Source organism: Ascaphus truei, chromosome 16 (assembly GCF_040206685.1).
Source record: "Ascaphus truei isolate aAscTru1 chromosome 16, aAscTru1.hap1, whole genome shotgun sequence".
Classification (NCBI taxonomy): Eukaryota; Metazoa; Chordata; class Amphibia; order Anura; family Ascaphidae; genus Ascaphus; species Ascaphus truei.
The window spans coordinates 49,798,955-49,817,707 of NC_134498.1; the positions used below are offsets into that span (position 1 = coordinate 49,798,955).

Genomic DNA, 18,753 nt, shown 5'->3' on the forward strand with positions numbered 1-18,753 from the left:
GCTGAGAGATGGAGATGGGAGATGGAGATGGAGATGGAGCTGGGAGATGGAGCTGGGAGATGGAGCTGGGAGATGGAGCTGGGAGATGGAGCTGGGAGATGGAGCTGGGAGATGGAGCTGGGAGATGGAGCTGGGAGATGGAGCTGGGCGATGGAGCTGGGCGATAGAGTTGTCAGATGGAGCTGGGAGCTGGGTACCAGTCAGTGTACGTGACTCTCCAGTGCTTAGCAGCTGTCGCAACAAAACCGCAACTTAACCAAGGAATATATCTGTGCTGGCATGGGAGGGTCCTCCAATCCACACACATCCAGTGCTGGAAGTGGCTTCAAAAAGTAGTGGTAGTGTGTCAGATGCCTAAAAACATTGGGGAAAAGGACCATATTTTAGAAAGATTTCTACAATAGATATTCTATAAAAAAAAAGAGTAAAATCTACTATATATTTCTGAAATCACTGTATGTCTGCGTCCCTAGCGGCAATCTCATTGGTCCCTTGGCCCGCCCGCCCCCGCACACCTCTCATTGGCCTGAGGCGGAGTGACGGGCCAAAGGACACACACACACACACACCTCTCTCTCTGTCCTCTCCCCCCCATCACACTCACCTCCCTCTCCACTCACCTCCCTCCACCTCCCGCTCCACTCACCTGAGTCACCTCCCTCCACCTCCCGCTCCACTCACCTCCCTCTCCACTCACCTCCCTCCCACTCAACTCCCTCCACCTCCCTCTACACTCACCTCCCTCCCGCTCAACTCCCTCCACCTCCCTCCCGCTCAACTCCCTCCACCTCCCGCTCCACTCACCTCCCTCCACCTCCCGCTCCACTCACCTCCCTCCACCTCCCTCTCCACTCACCTCCCTCCCGCTCCACTCACCTCCCTCCCGCTCAACTCCCTCCCCGGCGCGGGGACAAGCAGTGGGCAGGGCAGCCTACCGCTGCCACGCGGCACCTAAGATGGCGGCGGACAGAAGGACCCCTTCCTCCCTCGCGGACTAACTAACATGGCGGCGGCCAGAAGGAGGTGTGTGTGTGTGTGTGTGTGTGTGTGTGTGTGTGTGTGTCACAGCGTGACAGTGTGTGTGTGGGACACTGTGTGTGTGTCTGTGTGTGTGTGTGTTGCACTGTGTCTCAGACACTGTAGAGTGGGGACCGGAGCTACACATGGGGGGTGGGGGGGTCAGGAGCGGAGAAAGATACAGGGGGAGTGGAGAGGAGGGACCCGTCAATTTAAAGCAAACCAACCCCCCTCCTGTCCACTGCCCCCCCCCTCCTGTCCACTGCCCCCCCCTCCTGTCCACTGTCACCCCCCCTCCTGTCCACTCTCCCCCCCTCCTGTCCACTCTCCCATCCCCTCCTGTCCACTGTCATTTCCACTGTCCACCCCCCCACCCGCCCACTGTCCCCCTCCCCCCGGCCACTGTCCCTCCCCTCCTGTCCACTGTCCCCCTCCCCTCCTTTTCCCCCGTCCCCCTCCCCTCCTTTTCCCCCCCTCTACCCCCCCCCTTTTCCTAGCGCTAAATGTAACTCACGGCACAACGCCGGCTTTCCCCACCCGCTCCCCTTTCTCCCGCTCCCCTTTCTCCCGCTCCCCTTTCTCCCGCTCCCCTTTCTCCCGCTCCCCTTTCTCCCCCCCCGCTCCCCTCTTTCTCTCCCCCCCCGCTCCCCTTTCTCCCCCCCCGCTCCCCTTTCTCCCCCCCCGCTCCCCTTTCTCCTCCCCGCTCCCCTTTCTCCTCCCCGCTCCCCTTTCTCCCCCCCCGCTCCCCTTTCTCCCCCCCCGCTCCCCTTTCTCCCCCCCCGCTCCCCTTTCTCCCCCCCCACTCCCCTTTCTCCCCCCCGCTCCCCTTTCTCCCCCCCGCTCCCCTTTCTCCCCCCCTTCTCCCCCCCCGCTCCCCTTTCTCCCCCCCCCCTGATCCCCTTTCTCCCTCCCCTCACACCCTAGCAGGACCCCCACTCACAGACAGCACTCACAACCCACGCGCCACCTGCCGCCTCACACCCGAGCAGGACACACGCCTCACATTTTTACATCTGTTATGTCACCAAAATATACATTGTACTGTGGTGTGGTTACAATAAACCATTTTTATACAACATCGTATTACATTTTCTTCCATCTTTCTTTTCAACATTATTATCCAACCTTTACAACAAATACTCACCTATTGTTCCACAATTTATAAATAATACTACCTATTACGCATTTACATCCCGGGCAACGCCGGGTCTCTCAGCTAGTATTTAATATATAAATCCTTTTTTCTTTAAAATCAAAGTGGAATTTAAAGTGCGGAAATACACGGCACCCTCGTGTATCGTCACTCTCCTGGCAATGCATACACCCACTAGTCAAAGAATTCTGCCTGGTTTCGGGAGGATTAATGCAGCATTTATTATATCTGAATAAAAAAAAAGGAGGCAGACATTTTAATATAAACCATATTTTCTTTATTTTCTAAATATAGACACTTATAGGTATTTAATTCAGAATAAATCCCTTTCTAGAGACTCGGTAGAATTCATATAATGCAACAATGTTCTTTCCTTTTGTGCGTTATTTCTTATCTACATACTACTTGTGTTCTTGCTGCTTATTTGTTCCATAGTTATAAAATCCAATAAAATATTAAGTTACAAGATAAAGAAAAGAGGTGAAAGAGCAGCTTTATAAGTAAGAAGTAGTTCCTCTCGTATCATTAGACTTTGATCGGTATCCAGTTCAAAGAAAGGCGCGGGGGGACAGGCAAATACATTCTCAGGTTCCTGTGCAAAGTAATGGAAATGTATCGATTGTGAAATGCGTCGGGGACTATAGTGACTGCATATGACTATATGACTATGACTACATAGCGACTATATATGACTGCAGTAGCCAGCGGGGTCCAGCCCTTAGGCAGGCATCTAACGCAGCTCACGGTGTCTGTTACTCTGTTTCAGGGGTTCTCAATCTTTTATGAGCTCAGCACCCCTGAAGGATTTTTAAAATCCTGATGTACCCCAGATCCTCACTCACCCCCTCCTCGCTCACACCCACCACACTTGGCCAGTCCCCTTCTTGCACACACTCCGATTCACCCTCAAACACCATACTTACCCTTTTATTCAACACACCCTCTCATTTATCTTCCGTTCTCACACAGCACTCACTCCCTTTCTCAATCATACATGTAGCTCCCTCTTGGAGCACTACTAGTTTCTGAAACTGGGTTACTGGCCTTAAGGGGTTACTCCCCTCCCCCTCATGTGAGGCATGATGAGAATGTAAGGGTATATAGCTGCCCCAAATATTCTAGAAGCAGGTTCTTCAGAGTTCTGACTGGGGTCCTCGCTGAGAGTCCTGTACATAGGTTTGTGTGTTTAGGAATATGCATTAAGATGTGTCCTGTCATCCTTTATTGTTTTCCAGTTAGTAACGTGCCCCTTCTAAGTTAGCGCCTGTTAAAGGAACAGGAAGCTACGTTTGTGAGAGAGATCTCCAATTGTCCTGGTCTCATAGGTTCCCGATACTGCAGCCTGCGCTCACATTGGCCGCCCCCAGCAGGTTCTCATTGCATCCTAACCTCCCAGCCGTATAAATGTCCCAGGGCCTGTGGATCGAGCTCTGTCATGCTGGGGGTGAGTGTAGGGACATCTGGGAGTGAGGGAAAGGGAGGGGTGTGTGAGAGAGAGAGAGAGGCGGGAGTTAGGCCGCGCTTAAAGTGCCGATGACGCAACATCGCCCGGAAAAAAATGCATTGTCGCCGCCGCGTGCGCTTATAGTAAGTGCGACGGCGACAGGGCGACGCGATTTTTGGAAGCCAGGAATATTTGATTTTTCAGGGGCTATCGCCTCATGTGACAGCCCCTGAACCAATCAATGGCCTGGTCGCCAGCGATGCTGCCGCAAAGCGAAATACAACTTTCGCTAGCGGCGACAGGTGATGTCACGCGTCGCGGGCACTATACGCGCGGCCATAGGGAGGGGAGGTAAGAGAGAAAGGGGAGAGGAGGGTGTGAGACAGGGGGAATTGTGTGAGGGTGGGGAGGGGGGGTGTGGAGAGAGGGGGGGAGTGCAGGACTTGCAGGGCAGCCAACAGTGTTTACCTTATTTGGAATTGTCCAGACACAAGCTCTTGCCCTGCAGAGCTTACAATCTAATACTTAGTGTGTGGTGCACCGGGAGATACAGTGACTTGGGCAAGGACACAAGGGGAGGACAATGGGATTTGAAGCAGGTTCATCCACTTCAGACAGCGACTTTACCAATGTCCTACTTTCCCCCATACTCTACAACTGAAATAACTTATAGGGGAGGATACGATTAGGTGAACGAATGGCTGGAGTGGAGCAGGAACGGAGTTGCCCCATATATTAGCGGTAGGAACGGGGTACCAGCAGCTCCTTATTGGCCTCAGGAGTCACTCATGGAGAAAACCTAGGGGGGCAGACAGTGTGCCTTATGTTTTAGTTATTAATGACTGTATGGATCGCATGATCTATATACCGTATACATAATGTACTAGCGGCTCATTCTCTCACCTGCGACCTTTATGTTCCAATTTATGGGGGATTTCACTAAAGTGCAGCTCCCATTGTCGCTCTCGGGTTAGAGTGGGTCTCTGTGCAATGCAAAGCTGGGGGTGCGTGTTTGTATATATGGGAATGTGTATAGGTGTATCTGTGGGTACGTGTCTATATATAGGAAGTAGTTAGATATGAGTGCATGTTTCTTTATGTTATTGTGTATGCTTATAGAAGCAATAGGCTTGTGTAGGAATGTCTGACTATTATATATGTTAGTAAGTGTATATATATGTTCACGGGTCAGTAAGAATAAGAGTATACAGTAATGATCACAGCTTGAAATTGCTGCCCTCCCCTCCCCTCGGGCGAGTGTAAGATTAGGGGGGTTAGGAATTATACTTTTTATAGGGCTGAGTTTGTTTTAATGAAGCCGGACACCGCTTCCTCCGCCTGGCAGAGCATTTAGAAATGCTGCGCACTGCGCTGCAGGTGCATCGTACACAACGAGGGCGGCATAGCCGTCAGTCATCGGACTGCCTCCCGAAGTCGGGCCCCACAATGCCTTGCACCTGTGGAGACTTCCTTCACTTGCTGGGTTAGAGGTTTCTATATCCGGCACCAAATCCGATTGTAAAGTCTGCGAGGCAGGGTCTGCTCGTCACTGCGAAATGCCGTGTACTTTGCTCTATAGCAGGGGTGCTCAAGCCCCCAATCCCGCCCCCCCATCAAGTCAGGTTTTCAGGATATCCCTGCTTCAGCACAGGTGGCTCAATCATAGGCCTCTCATTGAGCCACCTGTGTAGAAGGTGGCATAGCCTCAAAACCTGACCTGTTGGGGGGGGGGGGGGGGAGGGTAGGTTGCGTAGTGGAGTTGAGCACCTCTGCTCCGTCTCTATATAACAAAAACCTGCTATTATTATTGTTATTATTGATATATTTGTTTTATGAGTATGATTCTGTAGCACCACCTAGTGGTGAGATTAGAGGCACAGCATGTACTGCCCTTATTATAACACTCTGGGAGGCGTTCCCTGCAGCGAGTGCTGCGGAGTTAGCCTGAGTCCCCGCTGGCGCTGAGCGCGCTCATGCTTGGCGAGCGCTCCAAGCATGAGCGCCGGGTGTCCGGGTTGTGCGCGGGGGAGGGGGCATTGCGGGTAGTTCAGCGCGCAGGTAAGTATAGATTTTTTGTTTACCTACGCGACGATCGCGGCTGAGAGTGCGCACGAGCGCCGCGCGCACCACGTGAGCGGGGACTTACATATATCTATATATGTGAGCCTCCTCCGCAAGCGCCGCCTGCTCAGCGCTAGCGGGGACTTAGCCTTATAGTGCGCAGTGCAGGGAGCGCGCAAACACATAGGAAGAGAATCGCACGGAGCAAAAATAAAATACATTCATCGGTTAATTCCGATGCTAGAGAGTGGGCGATGTAAATGTCCCAAAACCAGTGGATTTCACCCCAAATAAACGACTTCATCTGATATCGGATATTTAAATACTGCACATAAAAAGCAGAGATAAACGTCCAATTAATATCCAGCGCACGAAGGGTGCCAATAAACCCTCCCGAGCATTTCCGGCAGCTCCGGCAGTGAAGGGGTTATCCGATCGTCGTATGTTTTGAAGATTGCTTCAATTTTCGGTCTTTTTCCTTCACAGCGGGGGAGGGGCTGAATTTTTTTTAACCCCTTCATTAGAGCGGCATACGATACATTGCACAGCACTGACGGGGGTAAGCTCGCCCTGGCAGTGAAGGAGTTAATCACGGCTGCGTCTCAGGTGTGCCGCCACGTGATATTATTATGCGCCTCTGCACCATGCTCACGCGCTCACTGCTCGGGGAGTAATGCACCGCTTCAGCTGCACCTGCCACGGAGTCGGGATAACAACCTGATGATGAGGAAAAGCTGTTCTGTCCGGCTTCCCTTTTGGTCTATTGCAGGTTTCCTCAACTCCAGGCCTCAAGGGTCACCGACGGGTCAGGTTTTAAAGATATCCCTGCTTCAAAGACTGCACCCCCTGTGCTGAAGCACGGATATCTTTAAAACCTGACCTGTTGGTGGCCCTTGAGGCCTGGAGTTGGCCACCACTGATCTAATGGCACAGATTGTGGGCCACGTGCCCAGGAACCTCTTGCTGCCGTGGTGTGTGCCACGCTTCCCGCGTATACTGTTGGCTACGCACAGCGACAGTATGTGGTACACACCTTACTAACTGTATCAGTGCAACAATGTAATTACTGCTATCAGAAACACATTATCTACTGATACAATCAAGGCATTTCCCTGATAACGAGACCCGCTGCAGTTACTTTACGCTACTGTAGCCGCTTTCCTGGCACTTTGTTGCAGGGTTATCATAGCGCTGTTGCTTGGTCTGAATTTCATGTCCTGCTCCTTCGGATGCATAGGGGTCGATGCTTTGGGAAATTTATATGAAAGAAAAAGCAGTAATGGTATTTTAAAGCCGTAATCCCAGCAGTGGGGCTGAAATATCCATGTAAGTATATAATACATTGCAGTGTTTGCATTAAGTGAAGCGCCTACATTTTCTTGTCTTGTATTCACACACCACGTCATTATCCCTATATATTCTTATGTTGTCTTTGTGTATGTATATATATATATTATATATATATATATTTGAAACAAGGTGTCCCCTGGAGCTGACCTGCACCATTACAATGAAGACCCCCCCCCCCCCCCCCCCCTCTTCAGTTCTTGAAATATGACTTTTTAATTCCCTTACAACAATTCTTGTCCTGAAGACACTGGGTCACATTCACTCTGGCAGCTAATAGGAAGTTGCAGCTTCTGATTGGATAACGCTGCAGCCATCTTTGCTTTTCCTTGCAAATACCGGCAAAAGTTAAATATTAAATATCTCAGCAATCAGGGCGTTGAGTTGCACAATCAGGTCCAGGGGGACTCTATTTTATATAACTTAGTTCTTCAGTATTAGGTGAAACCTTTTTTATTCGGACTAACAATTTATGTCAAAGGACAAACTTTCGCGAGTTCTCTCTTCCTCAGGTCGGCAATACTGATAAACACAGGTTTCTATGGCTAAAACAGAGGTTTAGTAGCAGAAAAAAACAGAGCTTTAGATAAGGGTGGGTGAGAAATGGATGTTTGAAGAAATTGGAAGGGTAATAAATTGGTGACAAGTAACAGCATGGAGGGGGAAGGGGATGCTGTGGGGGAGTGAGGGGGGAGAAAGGTGTGGATAATAACATTGGCAGAGAGGCAGGCAGGATAATTACAAACAATTGTGATAGTGTGTGAGAAACCCCATATCCGCATTAAGTCCTCTTGTTTTGGTGTCACAGAGTCTTATCATTCTGAGTTCATGTTTTCCGTTCTTGGGTACGTTTAAACATTGCATTGAGGATTTTGATTTTTAAATCATTTATGGAATGATCTGGTTGTGAGAAATGATGTCCCACAGGTGAGCAGTATCTTCCTTCTTCGTGATGGAGAATAGAGTATCTGTGCATATTCATTCTGCCTTGTAGTTTTTGTCTGGTTTCCCCAATATAGCATCATTGGTCCTGGACTAACACAGTATGAGGGGGGGGGGGTAGTGTGTGTGTGTATGTGCGCGTGTGTGTGTGCGTGTGTGTATGTGCGTGTATGCAAACAACATGCAAATGAGCATACAGTAATATTTCCATTTGCTATATATATATATATATATATATATATACACACACACACACACACACACACACACACACACACACACACACACACACACACACACACACACACACACACACACACACACTTTATTTTTTTTTATTAAGAAACGTTCCTGTGTCGGTTTTTAGGAAAGCCAATTTATGTTAAATTTGGAGCAAAGCCCAATTGCAGGCTATATTTATATTTAATATATATTATAGATCAGTGACATGGCCACTCATGAAAGGGAACTGCCTGGGTGATCTGCAAATGAAGTTGAATATCAGAACTTGCTGGCACTCGGAGAACTTAGAAGATGAAGAAAATATATTGCAGAGAATCAGCGTTACTGTCCTAAACTAAATCGTGACTAAGGCTGAGTCCCCTGTGCCGCTGAGCGTGCTGCCCGCGCGGTGCTTGGCGAGGTTGTTTCTGGCTATTTCAACTTTTATGCACGGACGCTCACCCACGCTGACTTTGAACCGCGCTCCGCTTGCCTGTAACACCCCCGTGCAAGCGCTTGCAAAATAGCGCGGACCCCGTCGCTCATGCTTGGAGAGTTGGTGACGTCACCGCTCTCCAAGCATGAGCGCGGTCAGCGGCACGGAGGACTTAGCCTAAGGTCTCCCAGTTATGGACGACAATGTTGATAAATTGTCTTCATCATCTACAAAGTCCCTCGCGTGCCAGCGAGCCCTCCTCCTCCTCCTCCTTCTGGTACATAGACAGAATTTGTCACTTCTGGGCTCTCCGTGAATACATCTGCGGTTCTTCCCTGATGTGTTCAGTCTGCACCCTGGGACCTGCAATCAGAAACTTGGCTAATTTGTACCGACTCGCTTCATGGGCAGAAAGCCCGGCTAACAATGCCGTCCCCTGCGGTAGTAACGCGCTTCGCCTGCTCTGGGAGTGGACATTCCCACTGCAAGGTCCCACGCGGAACGTCTGCTCCCCTCACCGGCTGGAAGCAGAAGTGACAGACAGTCGCTGTAACCGTCGTGAGGTACATAACAGAGGAACAAACAGTTTATTTTGTACAAAACAGAGGCCTAGGCATTGACACTGGGCTATTAGTGACACTTAGAAAACAGTTCAGGATGCACATAATGTTTTCAGATCCAACACTTTTTTGTTTTTACATAAATAAAATATTTAAAAATACTTTAAAAATGCCTTTTTCCACTTCTTTTTTTTTTTTTATTTATCTCCATAAATATTTTTTTTTCTCATAAGGCTCAGTGTTACACTCTTTTTTAAAACACCCCCCCCCCCCCTTTACACAAAAAACTTTTACACTTGTTTGTTCTCGCCAAACAACCCATTATAAACAAAACAAAACCAAAAAAAAAAAAAAGACAAAAAAATTTGGAAACAGCAGCTCAAATAACAAACCTCTTTGTTCTTACTTTGAATAAACCCCAAGCATTGAAGTCCAGGTTTTTTTTTTTTGGCTTGGAACAAGAAGTAAATAGCATCTTGTTTCGCTTCCCGCTAAACTTCACAATGATTCGGATCCGCGGAGATTTTCCTGCGTTTCTTTTTGATCAAACAAAAAACAATTCTGATATCATGCAGAACTTACTGTAGCTAAGAGAGATTACAGGTTCCCTGAAATGTAGCTGCAAATAAAATATATCTGAGCATTTTATAGAACAGAAACGTGTGAAAAATAAAATGAAAAAAAAAAAAAAAAACTAAACAAATCACGAGCACAAGAATCAATAATACAGGGGATGTTCCCCATCCGGTAACAGAAAGAAAATTATTCCAATGTTCTCCTGTGTAATCCTCATATTTACAAAGGGTGCGGTGAATCCAAGGTGGGAGATGTTTCATTTTGAAGGGAGCTGTGATTTTGGGGGTATATACAGAGGTCAGCCATCTGAAGGTGCACCCACTCTTAGGACAGGACATTCAACCTCTTCTCAGCCAGAGGGGGCCTACAACACGAGCACTTCTTACTTTCTACGCACGCGGTGCCTCTGTCCTCCTCTCATTCTTTTATAGACATGACCTGTGCTGCCGAAACGTGGACATTGGCAATAGAAAGCAGAAAACCAGCATGGAGACAGCCAAGTAAGATGAGGGTCCTCGGACAATGCATCGTGGGTTTTTGTATGGGAGCCTTAAGCACGTCTGGATTCGGTTCGGAACAAGCACAGGGTACAGTATATTGACTAATTGTAAGAAAGCATACACGTGGGGATGAGCGTGAGACCTGCTTCTCATCCCTCAGCCCCTTCCCTTCTGCTGTCCTACTGTATGGCACATGTGTGTGAACATTGATTAAAAAAAAAATACAAGCTAGGGGATATGAAAAGGCTTCGGGATGCCCCTGCGGGCTTCGGGATGCCCCTGCAGGCTTCGGGATGCCCCTGCAGGCTTCGGGATGCCCCTGCAGGCCTCCGTGCCGCAGAGATTTAGCCTCAGATAATACCCCACACTCCCGACAGTCTGTCCATGTCTCCGGCAGCTCATCACTCCGCGGGGAGGGAGCAATGGAGCCAAAAGATTGCTGGGTGTGTTCAATAAGCATCATCGGCACTACGCCCGACACGCGAGAGGGCGCCAGGCGGCTTTGGCACAGACACAGCGAGTCTTTGGGTGGATTTGGGCCAGCACCCAGGCAGCCACAGGTGAGCAGACCCTACATGGGATGGGGTGACGCCTCATGGCACGTGAATTAATAAAGTGTTTCCATTGACCCGTGCAGGATTTTTGCTGCTATTAACAGTATGTAGAAACCTTCGCCTACTGCACGATGTGGCGTGCGTGCGTCCGCGCGCCTGTCTGCTGGGCGATGTGCGCAGGCTGAATGACGCGACTTCCATATCCTCCGCCATCCATGCAATAAAAACAAAAACTGTGTGTGTGTGTGATTTTATTGGCTGGGGAAGAACGCGTGACGCGGCTGGCGCTTGAAATTACAATTTCAGTTGTCTCCCTCAAGTGCAGCGGCGACAACGCCATACTTCGCCGCCGGGGGCCGTTTATAATTTAACGAAACATTAAAGAGTGACGCAAGTGCGCACGCACGTCGCGTAGCAGCCAGGGTGAGCGGGCCTGATGCTGTCCCACCGCCCCTCATGGAAAGCCGATGCTGACGCACTTAATGGCGCGTCACGCTCGTAGTAACATCACGTTTTGTGTGCGGAGCTGGGAGGTATTTTTTTGAGGCAGGTTGGGATAGCGCCTCCTGTAACATACCCCAAATCCCACATCACCACAAAAAAAAACCTTTTATAAGCAGTGTGGGGGCACCTCTCACAACATCCATTTCAGAGACAAAAGGACACATGGAAACAATAAACCGACCCAGATTTATAGAAGTAAATAAGTCGCACGCAGTGACATTTTTTACTTGAATAAATCGGGTGCATATTTTGTTTTGCATCAAATTTTGTCCCCGTTTTGCAGCCGGGAAACTTTAATAGTCACGGCTCCTAAATGGTGGAACCTGATGAACTCAAATCTTGTGTTTCTATTTTCTATTTGCTCTCCCAGGACGGTGACAAGAGTCAAACGATTGATCCAAGTAACGATCGCCTCCATACGCCTATTTGGTTAAATCAGATCATTTTCGTATCTTGCCACGTGGGCAGGTCCTGCTCTTTTTGTTTTAATTTTTATTTTTTGTGTTAAAAATCTGGATTTTCCTAATCTCTAGTGTCTGAAATTTACCAGGCTCCGGGGAGAGCTTCATTTTAACCTTATTTCAAACGCTTATATGTCATCAGCGTTAGAAAGGGGGAAAAGGACACGCTAAAAAAATGGAAACCAGCCCGGATTGTGGCTTTAAAGCCCAAAGTTACAATGTTTTAGGGATTCCTGCAGCTCAACGTGAACTGTGCTTAAGGATAGCACCAGGATTGGCTACAAATCTCCATACTAAAAGATTATAATATACAGTATATTGTCCTCGCGATAATGAACTTTTATCACCGGTGCACTTTATTCAGGCGTAAATCCATCACTAAAAAAGGGCGGAGCTGCTAAAAAATAAAAATAAAGTGCGATTTCTCAAAGCGGAGCCGGGCACAGGGAACGTAACCCCCCAGAGTGCGCGCGTACGCATTCTGTATGGCACAATCTTATTTTGGCACATTTACAGTAAGCGGGTGCTGCCAACTGCAGTCCTAGAGCCACCAACAGGTCAGGTTTTTAGGATATCCCTGCTTCAGCACAAGTGGCTCAATCAGTGGCCCAATCGAAGACTGCACCGCCTGTGCTGAAGCTGGGATATCCTGAAAACCTTTATAAACTACAACATACGCATATTGTTTTGATGCCGTGGCATGGCTGGACCGGCGATTTTATCAAAGCATGTGAAAACCAAATGGTCCGGTTTATTAGGAAAAGGTGCATTCCCTCTTACAAGTTTCTGCTAAAAAAACAACAACCCCCTTTGTGATTCATTCCCTCTTTGTTTTCGCTGGTGTTTCCTTTTTTTACTTCATTGCAGAGATCAAAGCTTCTTTTTATTTTATTATTCTGGTCCCTAAATTCATATATGAGGCGATGATAAAGTTTAACCAATGTATGCATTGCAGAGACATACAGGAAGTCAGAGTTCAACTCGTATCACGTTATATCTCAACCCTGAGCATTATTATTACTTTATAAATGGCCACCTCTGACTGCTCTGGGGAGACCTCCATTTTAACTTCCCGGACACTTAACATTCCAGCTGCGCATATCTCCTGAACAAAGCATCAGGTTTAAAAATAAAAAATAAACCATCCCTGAAAGAAGGTATTCTTTATACCAGGGGCGGACAACTACAGTTCTCAAGGGTCACCAACAGGCCAGGTTTTCAGGATATCCCTGCTTACGCACGGGTGGTGAAGCAGTGATATCCTGACCTGTTGGTGGCCCTTGAGGACTGGAGTTGGCCGCCCCTGCTTTAAAGTAACCATAAATATGCAAAAAGAGACCAGCGTGGCCTGTGCAAGCCATGGCAATCTATTCAAAGACACTTCATTTTGCCTTTTAAATCTCTCGTGCTCTTTTCTGTTTTCAACGGTTTAAATGTCTATTTCTCCGGATCCTGACTGCAAAACGTGGCCATAAAAACGCTACAATATTTGCGGGGAAAACCCATGCATTGCAGCCCGTGGGACTTTCTGAACCGTGTGCAGGATTTGTAACTGGAAGTATGCGATAAATACACCTTTTTTGTTTCTAACTAACTTAATCAAACAAATGGCTCGTAAACAGAATATTTATTTCCCGGCATAATGATAGAATATGATTTCTAAGAAGAAATGCAGATAAATAGCTGGGTGATTAATATTTTATAAAAACCTCGGCCTATCCGAATGGCTTTCTTACATTTTTTTAGATTGTGCTTTTCTGCATCAGACACAGTACTACTTTTTAATAGCACTTTGACAAATATTTGTCTGTATTTCATCATTTTGCGGTTTAAAAAAAAAAAAAATGCAACTATTCACCAGAGCTACCCTATATTTCAAGAAAACCTTCTCGCCCCCGACTCTCACTCCTGATAATATTTGAGTGTGGTTTATGGAGGAAAGACGACATCACAGAAGCAGCCATCTTTAACGTGGGGCACACAAAATGTATATGGTCATCTCGGTGTGACCTGAAGGACCAGCAGTGTGATCAGCGCAGCCTATTTTGTTGCCACTGGTAAGAGTGGATGCACCTTCAACCCTCATGGGTTAACTAAAACCACGTCGGTCTCCTGCTGGTCATTAGTGCGCGATCTGTACACCGCCAGTTCTAGAACACATGGCAGAAGGATCATTTAATGATCCAGTGATTTCCAACAGGGGGGTGCGGGAGGCGCCTCAGAGGGGTTCGTCCAAAGAAATCGGTACTGGCGTCTCCCAGGCAGTATGGCGGGGTCCTGAGCCCGTGGGGGGGACTGCGCACTTAGCATTACCCCAAAATGCACCTTAGGGTGAGGGGGGAAATCGCTGCCATTTGCAGCAGGTGCTTCCAAACTCGCTCCCCACAATGCCTTACATTCACAGCAGCAAAGCATTGTGGGGCGTGACTTTGGAAGCTCCCGCAGAGGGGGACAGCGATACCCCCAATGCTGCCTGCACACAGTGAGGGGCAGTTTGGGGGATTATTAAGCGTGTTCCCCACACGAGCTCAGGACACCACACTGTCCGGGATCGGTCACACAGGTCTGTTAGTGAGAGTCTGAGGAGTCAGCAATAAGATTGATTAATTAGGGGTTCACAGGACAAATATTTCTAGCTGGGGGAGCAGTGTAGAAAAGGCGGGGAACCTCTGATCTATGAGATGCGAGTGTGACCAGCTAGTGATGCGGTGTAGCAGGATAACAGGAGGATAGGGATAAATAATTCTTAGTCTGCAGTGTAACGGAAGAGAAATGCCTTGTGGAACCCATTTGGCATGCCTCTGTTTAATATACTATAATATACGGCCATTTACTGCACTTATTCCCGCACCTGCTGTCTCTGTGAGTCTCCCAACATACCACTTAGACTGTAAGCTCTGCGGGGCAGAGATTTCCTTTCTTAAAGCTGCAGTTCAGTCAATATCCTGCATGTGTGGTTTTTTTTTAATAAATCAGTTCTGTAGTAAGAAAAAATACTTTTAGCATTTTCTGTTTTTAAAAAAACAACTTTGAAAGACCAATTTTCTTGTATTCTATTTTAACAAGCATTTGCTAAGGCACTGCCCCTTCATGTCCTGTCACAAGCCCTGGCACACCCCTTTGTCAGCCCTGCCCTCCCTCTAGCACATGTCAGTGCACTAGTGCTCATGAATATTCATGAGCTTCCACTGACTGACAGAAGCAGATGAAAAACTTATCCCTTCACTAATGATGTCACCAAATTTCGCCGATCAATACATGGAGAACGAATTGACCTGCAGCTATACAGTTCTTTAGGTAATTAGAGATTGCCCACATGAAACTATTGAAGTAAAAAAATAAATAAAAATAAAAAAAAGACTAAACTGCAGCTTTAATGTCTGACTTTCTGGCACTTATTGTATTATAATTCCTTGTTCTGTATCGTCTTTGTAAAGATCTGAGTACACAGTGGGCGCGCTATAAATAAAGACATACATACACGAGGCCGTCCCTTTACCAAGGAAGACTGAAGCCTTCTTCAAATGAACGGAGCTTAAATATTGCCAAGTATGGGGAACACTGCTTCAGAGCATCGTAAAAACGGGCGAGAGAAAGAGGGCGTCCGCAAGCTTGGGAGGGAGAGTGCGATAGAGGAAGAATAAGAGAGGGCGATAGGGGCAAAGGGAGGGAGGAGAGGAATATTAAGGTAATTTCCAGATGTGGGGAGTGTGGGTTAAGTGAATTGATATGTTATATGTGTGGAAGGGATGGCAGATATTTACACCTGAGGCCAGGAGCCGAGCGTGGCTGACAGTGTGTACGGCTCTGTGCTGCACCTCCCTCTCTGCACGGTACATGTAATGCCGAAGGGATTTCACACTACAGAAATTATTGCCACTGTGATAAGAAAAGTTTCCTTCAGTAGTGTGGCCGGGTCATACTGCCCACCAGTGGCGGTGGGCATAACCTGCACGTCTCCGCTCCAGAAATCAGGCTGCAGCGTATGGGGATTCCCTCATACGGGGTTGTGGGGCTATTCTGCAGCGGACTTCACTAGTCTGTTAGTAAGACGGGATAAAAGAAAAGCGATTTTTGCTGGTTTCCTAACAACCCCATACAGGGAGGGGGGGGGAGAGGGGGGAGAAAATAAAACCAGAAGAGGAAGAGCACACCCCAGAATAAAGATTTAACAATCCCTGTTTACGTCCTCTCCTCCCTAATCCCACAACATCTACGAAACAGAGAAAGCAATAGAAATACTATACAGTACAGCACCGTGTACTACAGAGCGCGCAGTACAGCACCGTGTACTACAGAGCGCGCAGTACAGCACCGTGTACTACAGAGCGCGCAGCTCAGCAGTCCGCAGGCCAGCGGGTGAGTGTAATGTTTCTGTAGAGCCTGCGTTGTGTTACCCTCTGCACTAACACACACACAGAAACACACACAAGAAGAGAGCAGGTAGAAAATACACAAGCAGATAAAGGTGCAGTCCCGCGGCTCCGTTTCCAAATCTGCGCATCCTTTCTTTTTTTAGCTGATCTAACCTTAAAACGAGCTTTTCCCGCGCTTCACTCCGCGGCATTTCCCTTTCGGTTTTTGTGCAGCAGAACTCTGCTTGTAAATTCGACCGCTTTAAAAATGGCTGCCGGTTTTTGGACGCTCAAGTGAAGTGAGACAAAGGCGGCTGATGTGGTTAACCCGGCCAGTGCCGGAGGGACTTGCGATGCGTTGAAAGCCTCACGTGTGCTGCGGGTGTTGAGAACGTGTGATTTCTACGGAGAACGGGGAAATAAAACGCCTCGCCTCATCCCACTGGGATAAGTTGTTTTTTCTTTTCTTCCCTTTTTCTTTTTTTTCGAGGGGCTGCTCCTTTAACCAAAATGTGCAACTTTGCTGAAACCGGTCAATTAAAACCCAAAAACGGAACTGTTGGCGGTCACTGCCACGGACAGCGAGGGGAGTCCCGTAGAGACGCCACGTGTCATCTACGTGGCCACGAAATGAACTCTACAGCGAGAGAGAAAGTGAGAGCGAGTCCGGCGGCGCCTCCCCAAGCCGAGGCGTTCCTGATGTACGACGAAAAAAGAAAGAAAAAAAAAAAAAGAAATCTTTTTAAGGAAAAAAAATGTTTTTTATGTTCATTTTCCTGTCTTTTTTTTGTTTTGGTCCTTTCGTAGTTTAGTTGGCAACAGTGCTTCTCCGAAAAAAGGTCCATCTATAAATATAATTTCTTTTTTTTATTTGAATTCTCCTTGCTCAATATATATATATCTATATCTCTGTATTATTTTTTGAACGGCGTTAACCTGCTGAAGTTTTGCCAGAACGGCGACTGACTTCTCCTGGGTTCAGTGAACTCGAAAACCTGTGGTTGGGATATGCCATCAGTCACCATATACTGTCCTTGGATGGTTCCCGGCTCCTGTGGGGGAGGGTACGCAGGAGGGATCGCCCGGCAGCTCACGCCCGCTGCGGAGAAAAAAAAACACACACAAGGACCAATCAGAAACCCAGCTGCCAACGCTCATATTGCCCTAAGAAAAACGAGGTGGAGGCGCAGAGTATTAACCCTTTGGAGTGGCTCGGACACTCGTGACCATGCAAAGCCATCGTGTGATCGCTCCGTGGCAGGGAGCAGGGGACGTGGCATCCCACAGAAGAGCAGGACGTAATCGCCCATAGAAAACTGAGCAGTAAGATTATGACATAGCTCGGGGGGCAACTCCAGTCCTCAAGGGCCACCAACAGGTCAGGTTTCCAGGAAATCCCTGCTTCAGCACAAGTGGCTGCCACTGATTGAGCCACCTGAACAAAAAAAGCTTCTGGAGATACAGACCTCCGCAGTAGCCGCTCCAGCTGAGCAAGCTGGGCTTTAAAGTTTAAAGCTCCCGCGTCACGCAGGGCAATAGGAAGCCGCACCGATGACATCACGGCTTCCTATTGGCCCGCGGGAACTTTGAACAGCGGCCATTACGTGAGCCCCAGCTATCGAGCGTAGTGGCTACCAGCACTTACTACGGTGGTAAGTATCTTCGGAAGCTGGGGGTCTCCAGAACTGAAATGAGTGCGGTTCTGCTACAGAGACCCCCTGATTCAATCAAGGGGGAGGGGAATGAGCTTGAATATATACACACAGACACACTAACGCACAAAAACAAAGGCACATTTACACAAACACACAATAATGATTCACTTATACACATTTTATGAATTATATAGTCTTATTTATTCCTGTGGTGGTGGTTTGATTTTCTGATGTTGATTTTAAACATCATAATACGAATCCATCAGCGGAGGATACGATTCCGATAAATGAAATAAGTGCAAAGATGCAAGATCTCGTTACATTTCATAGTATTAAACTAATAAATAAGACTATATCATTCATAAAATGTGTATGAATGTAAAATTATTTGAATGTATTATGCGTAATACATGGGTAAATATACATTTAATAATAGATAAGTGAAGAATATATATATACACTAAATTGGAAGACCTTGATAAATAAAAAGTAACCAATAATAACAACCAGGAAAGTGCATGTGAAACCCCAATAACTGTATAGAAATATAGAATATGGGTTTGAACGTAATTGTATATGTATTCCATCCCGGGAATGATTTCCCAGCTAACACCGATATACTTTGTATACTAGGCTAATTACTATACTAGTTTCTATACTAGGTTGGTTGATGTCTTTTCTGTATTAAGCTCTGATTAATTGATTGAGTAATTGATTGCCCGGTGAGAGTCCTTCTTTGCAACGCTACCTCGTGATGAAGCACGGAGAACGGGCGAAACGCGTCGAGGTATTGTTGCCAGCTGTAGTGTATCTCACGTCATCGCGTTGTGCGTCAGCTCATTCGTGCGTGACGCGGTCTGAGCGCATTTGATCTTTTTCAGTTGTCAGTTGCGGGTACACGTTGTGTGTGTTTTAATTCTATTTACTGGATATTCCGCTTCTGTGTGCTGTGTCTTCCTGTTTTAC

At 47.4% G+C, this 18,753-nt stretch overlaps 1 protein-coding gene across 3 annotated transcripts in view; it reads right to left on the bottom strand.

The window, feature by feature from the left end:
- Window positions 1-9,181: 9,181 nt before the first annotated feature.
- The window catches only part of ARHGEF9 (Cdc42 guanine nucleotide exchange factor 9), a 202,926-nt gene continuing 193,354 nt past the window's right edge, over window positions 9,182-18,753 (bottom strand). For all 3 annotated transcript variants that reach the window (XM_075573537.1, XM_075573538.1, XM_075573539.1), the window contains one exon: window positions 9,182-17,231. In XM_075573537.1, the coding sequence (XP_075429652.1) occupies window positions 17,047-17,231 (185 nt within the window). In that variant the 3' untranslated portion in view covers window positions 9,182-17,046. The remainder of the gene's footprint in view (window positions 17,232-18,753) is intronic.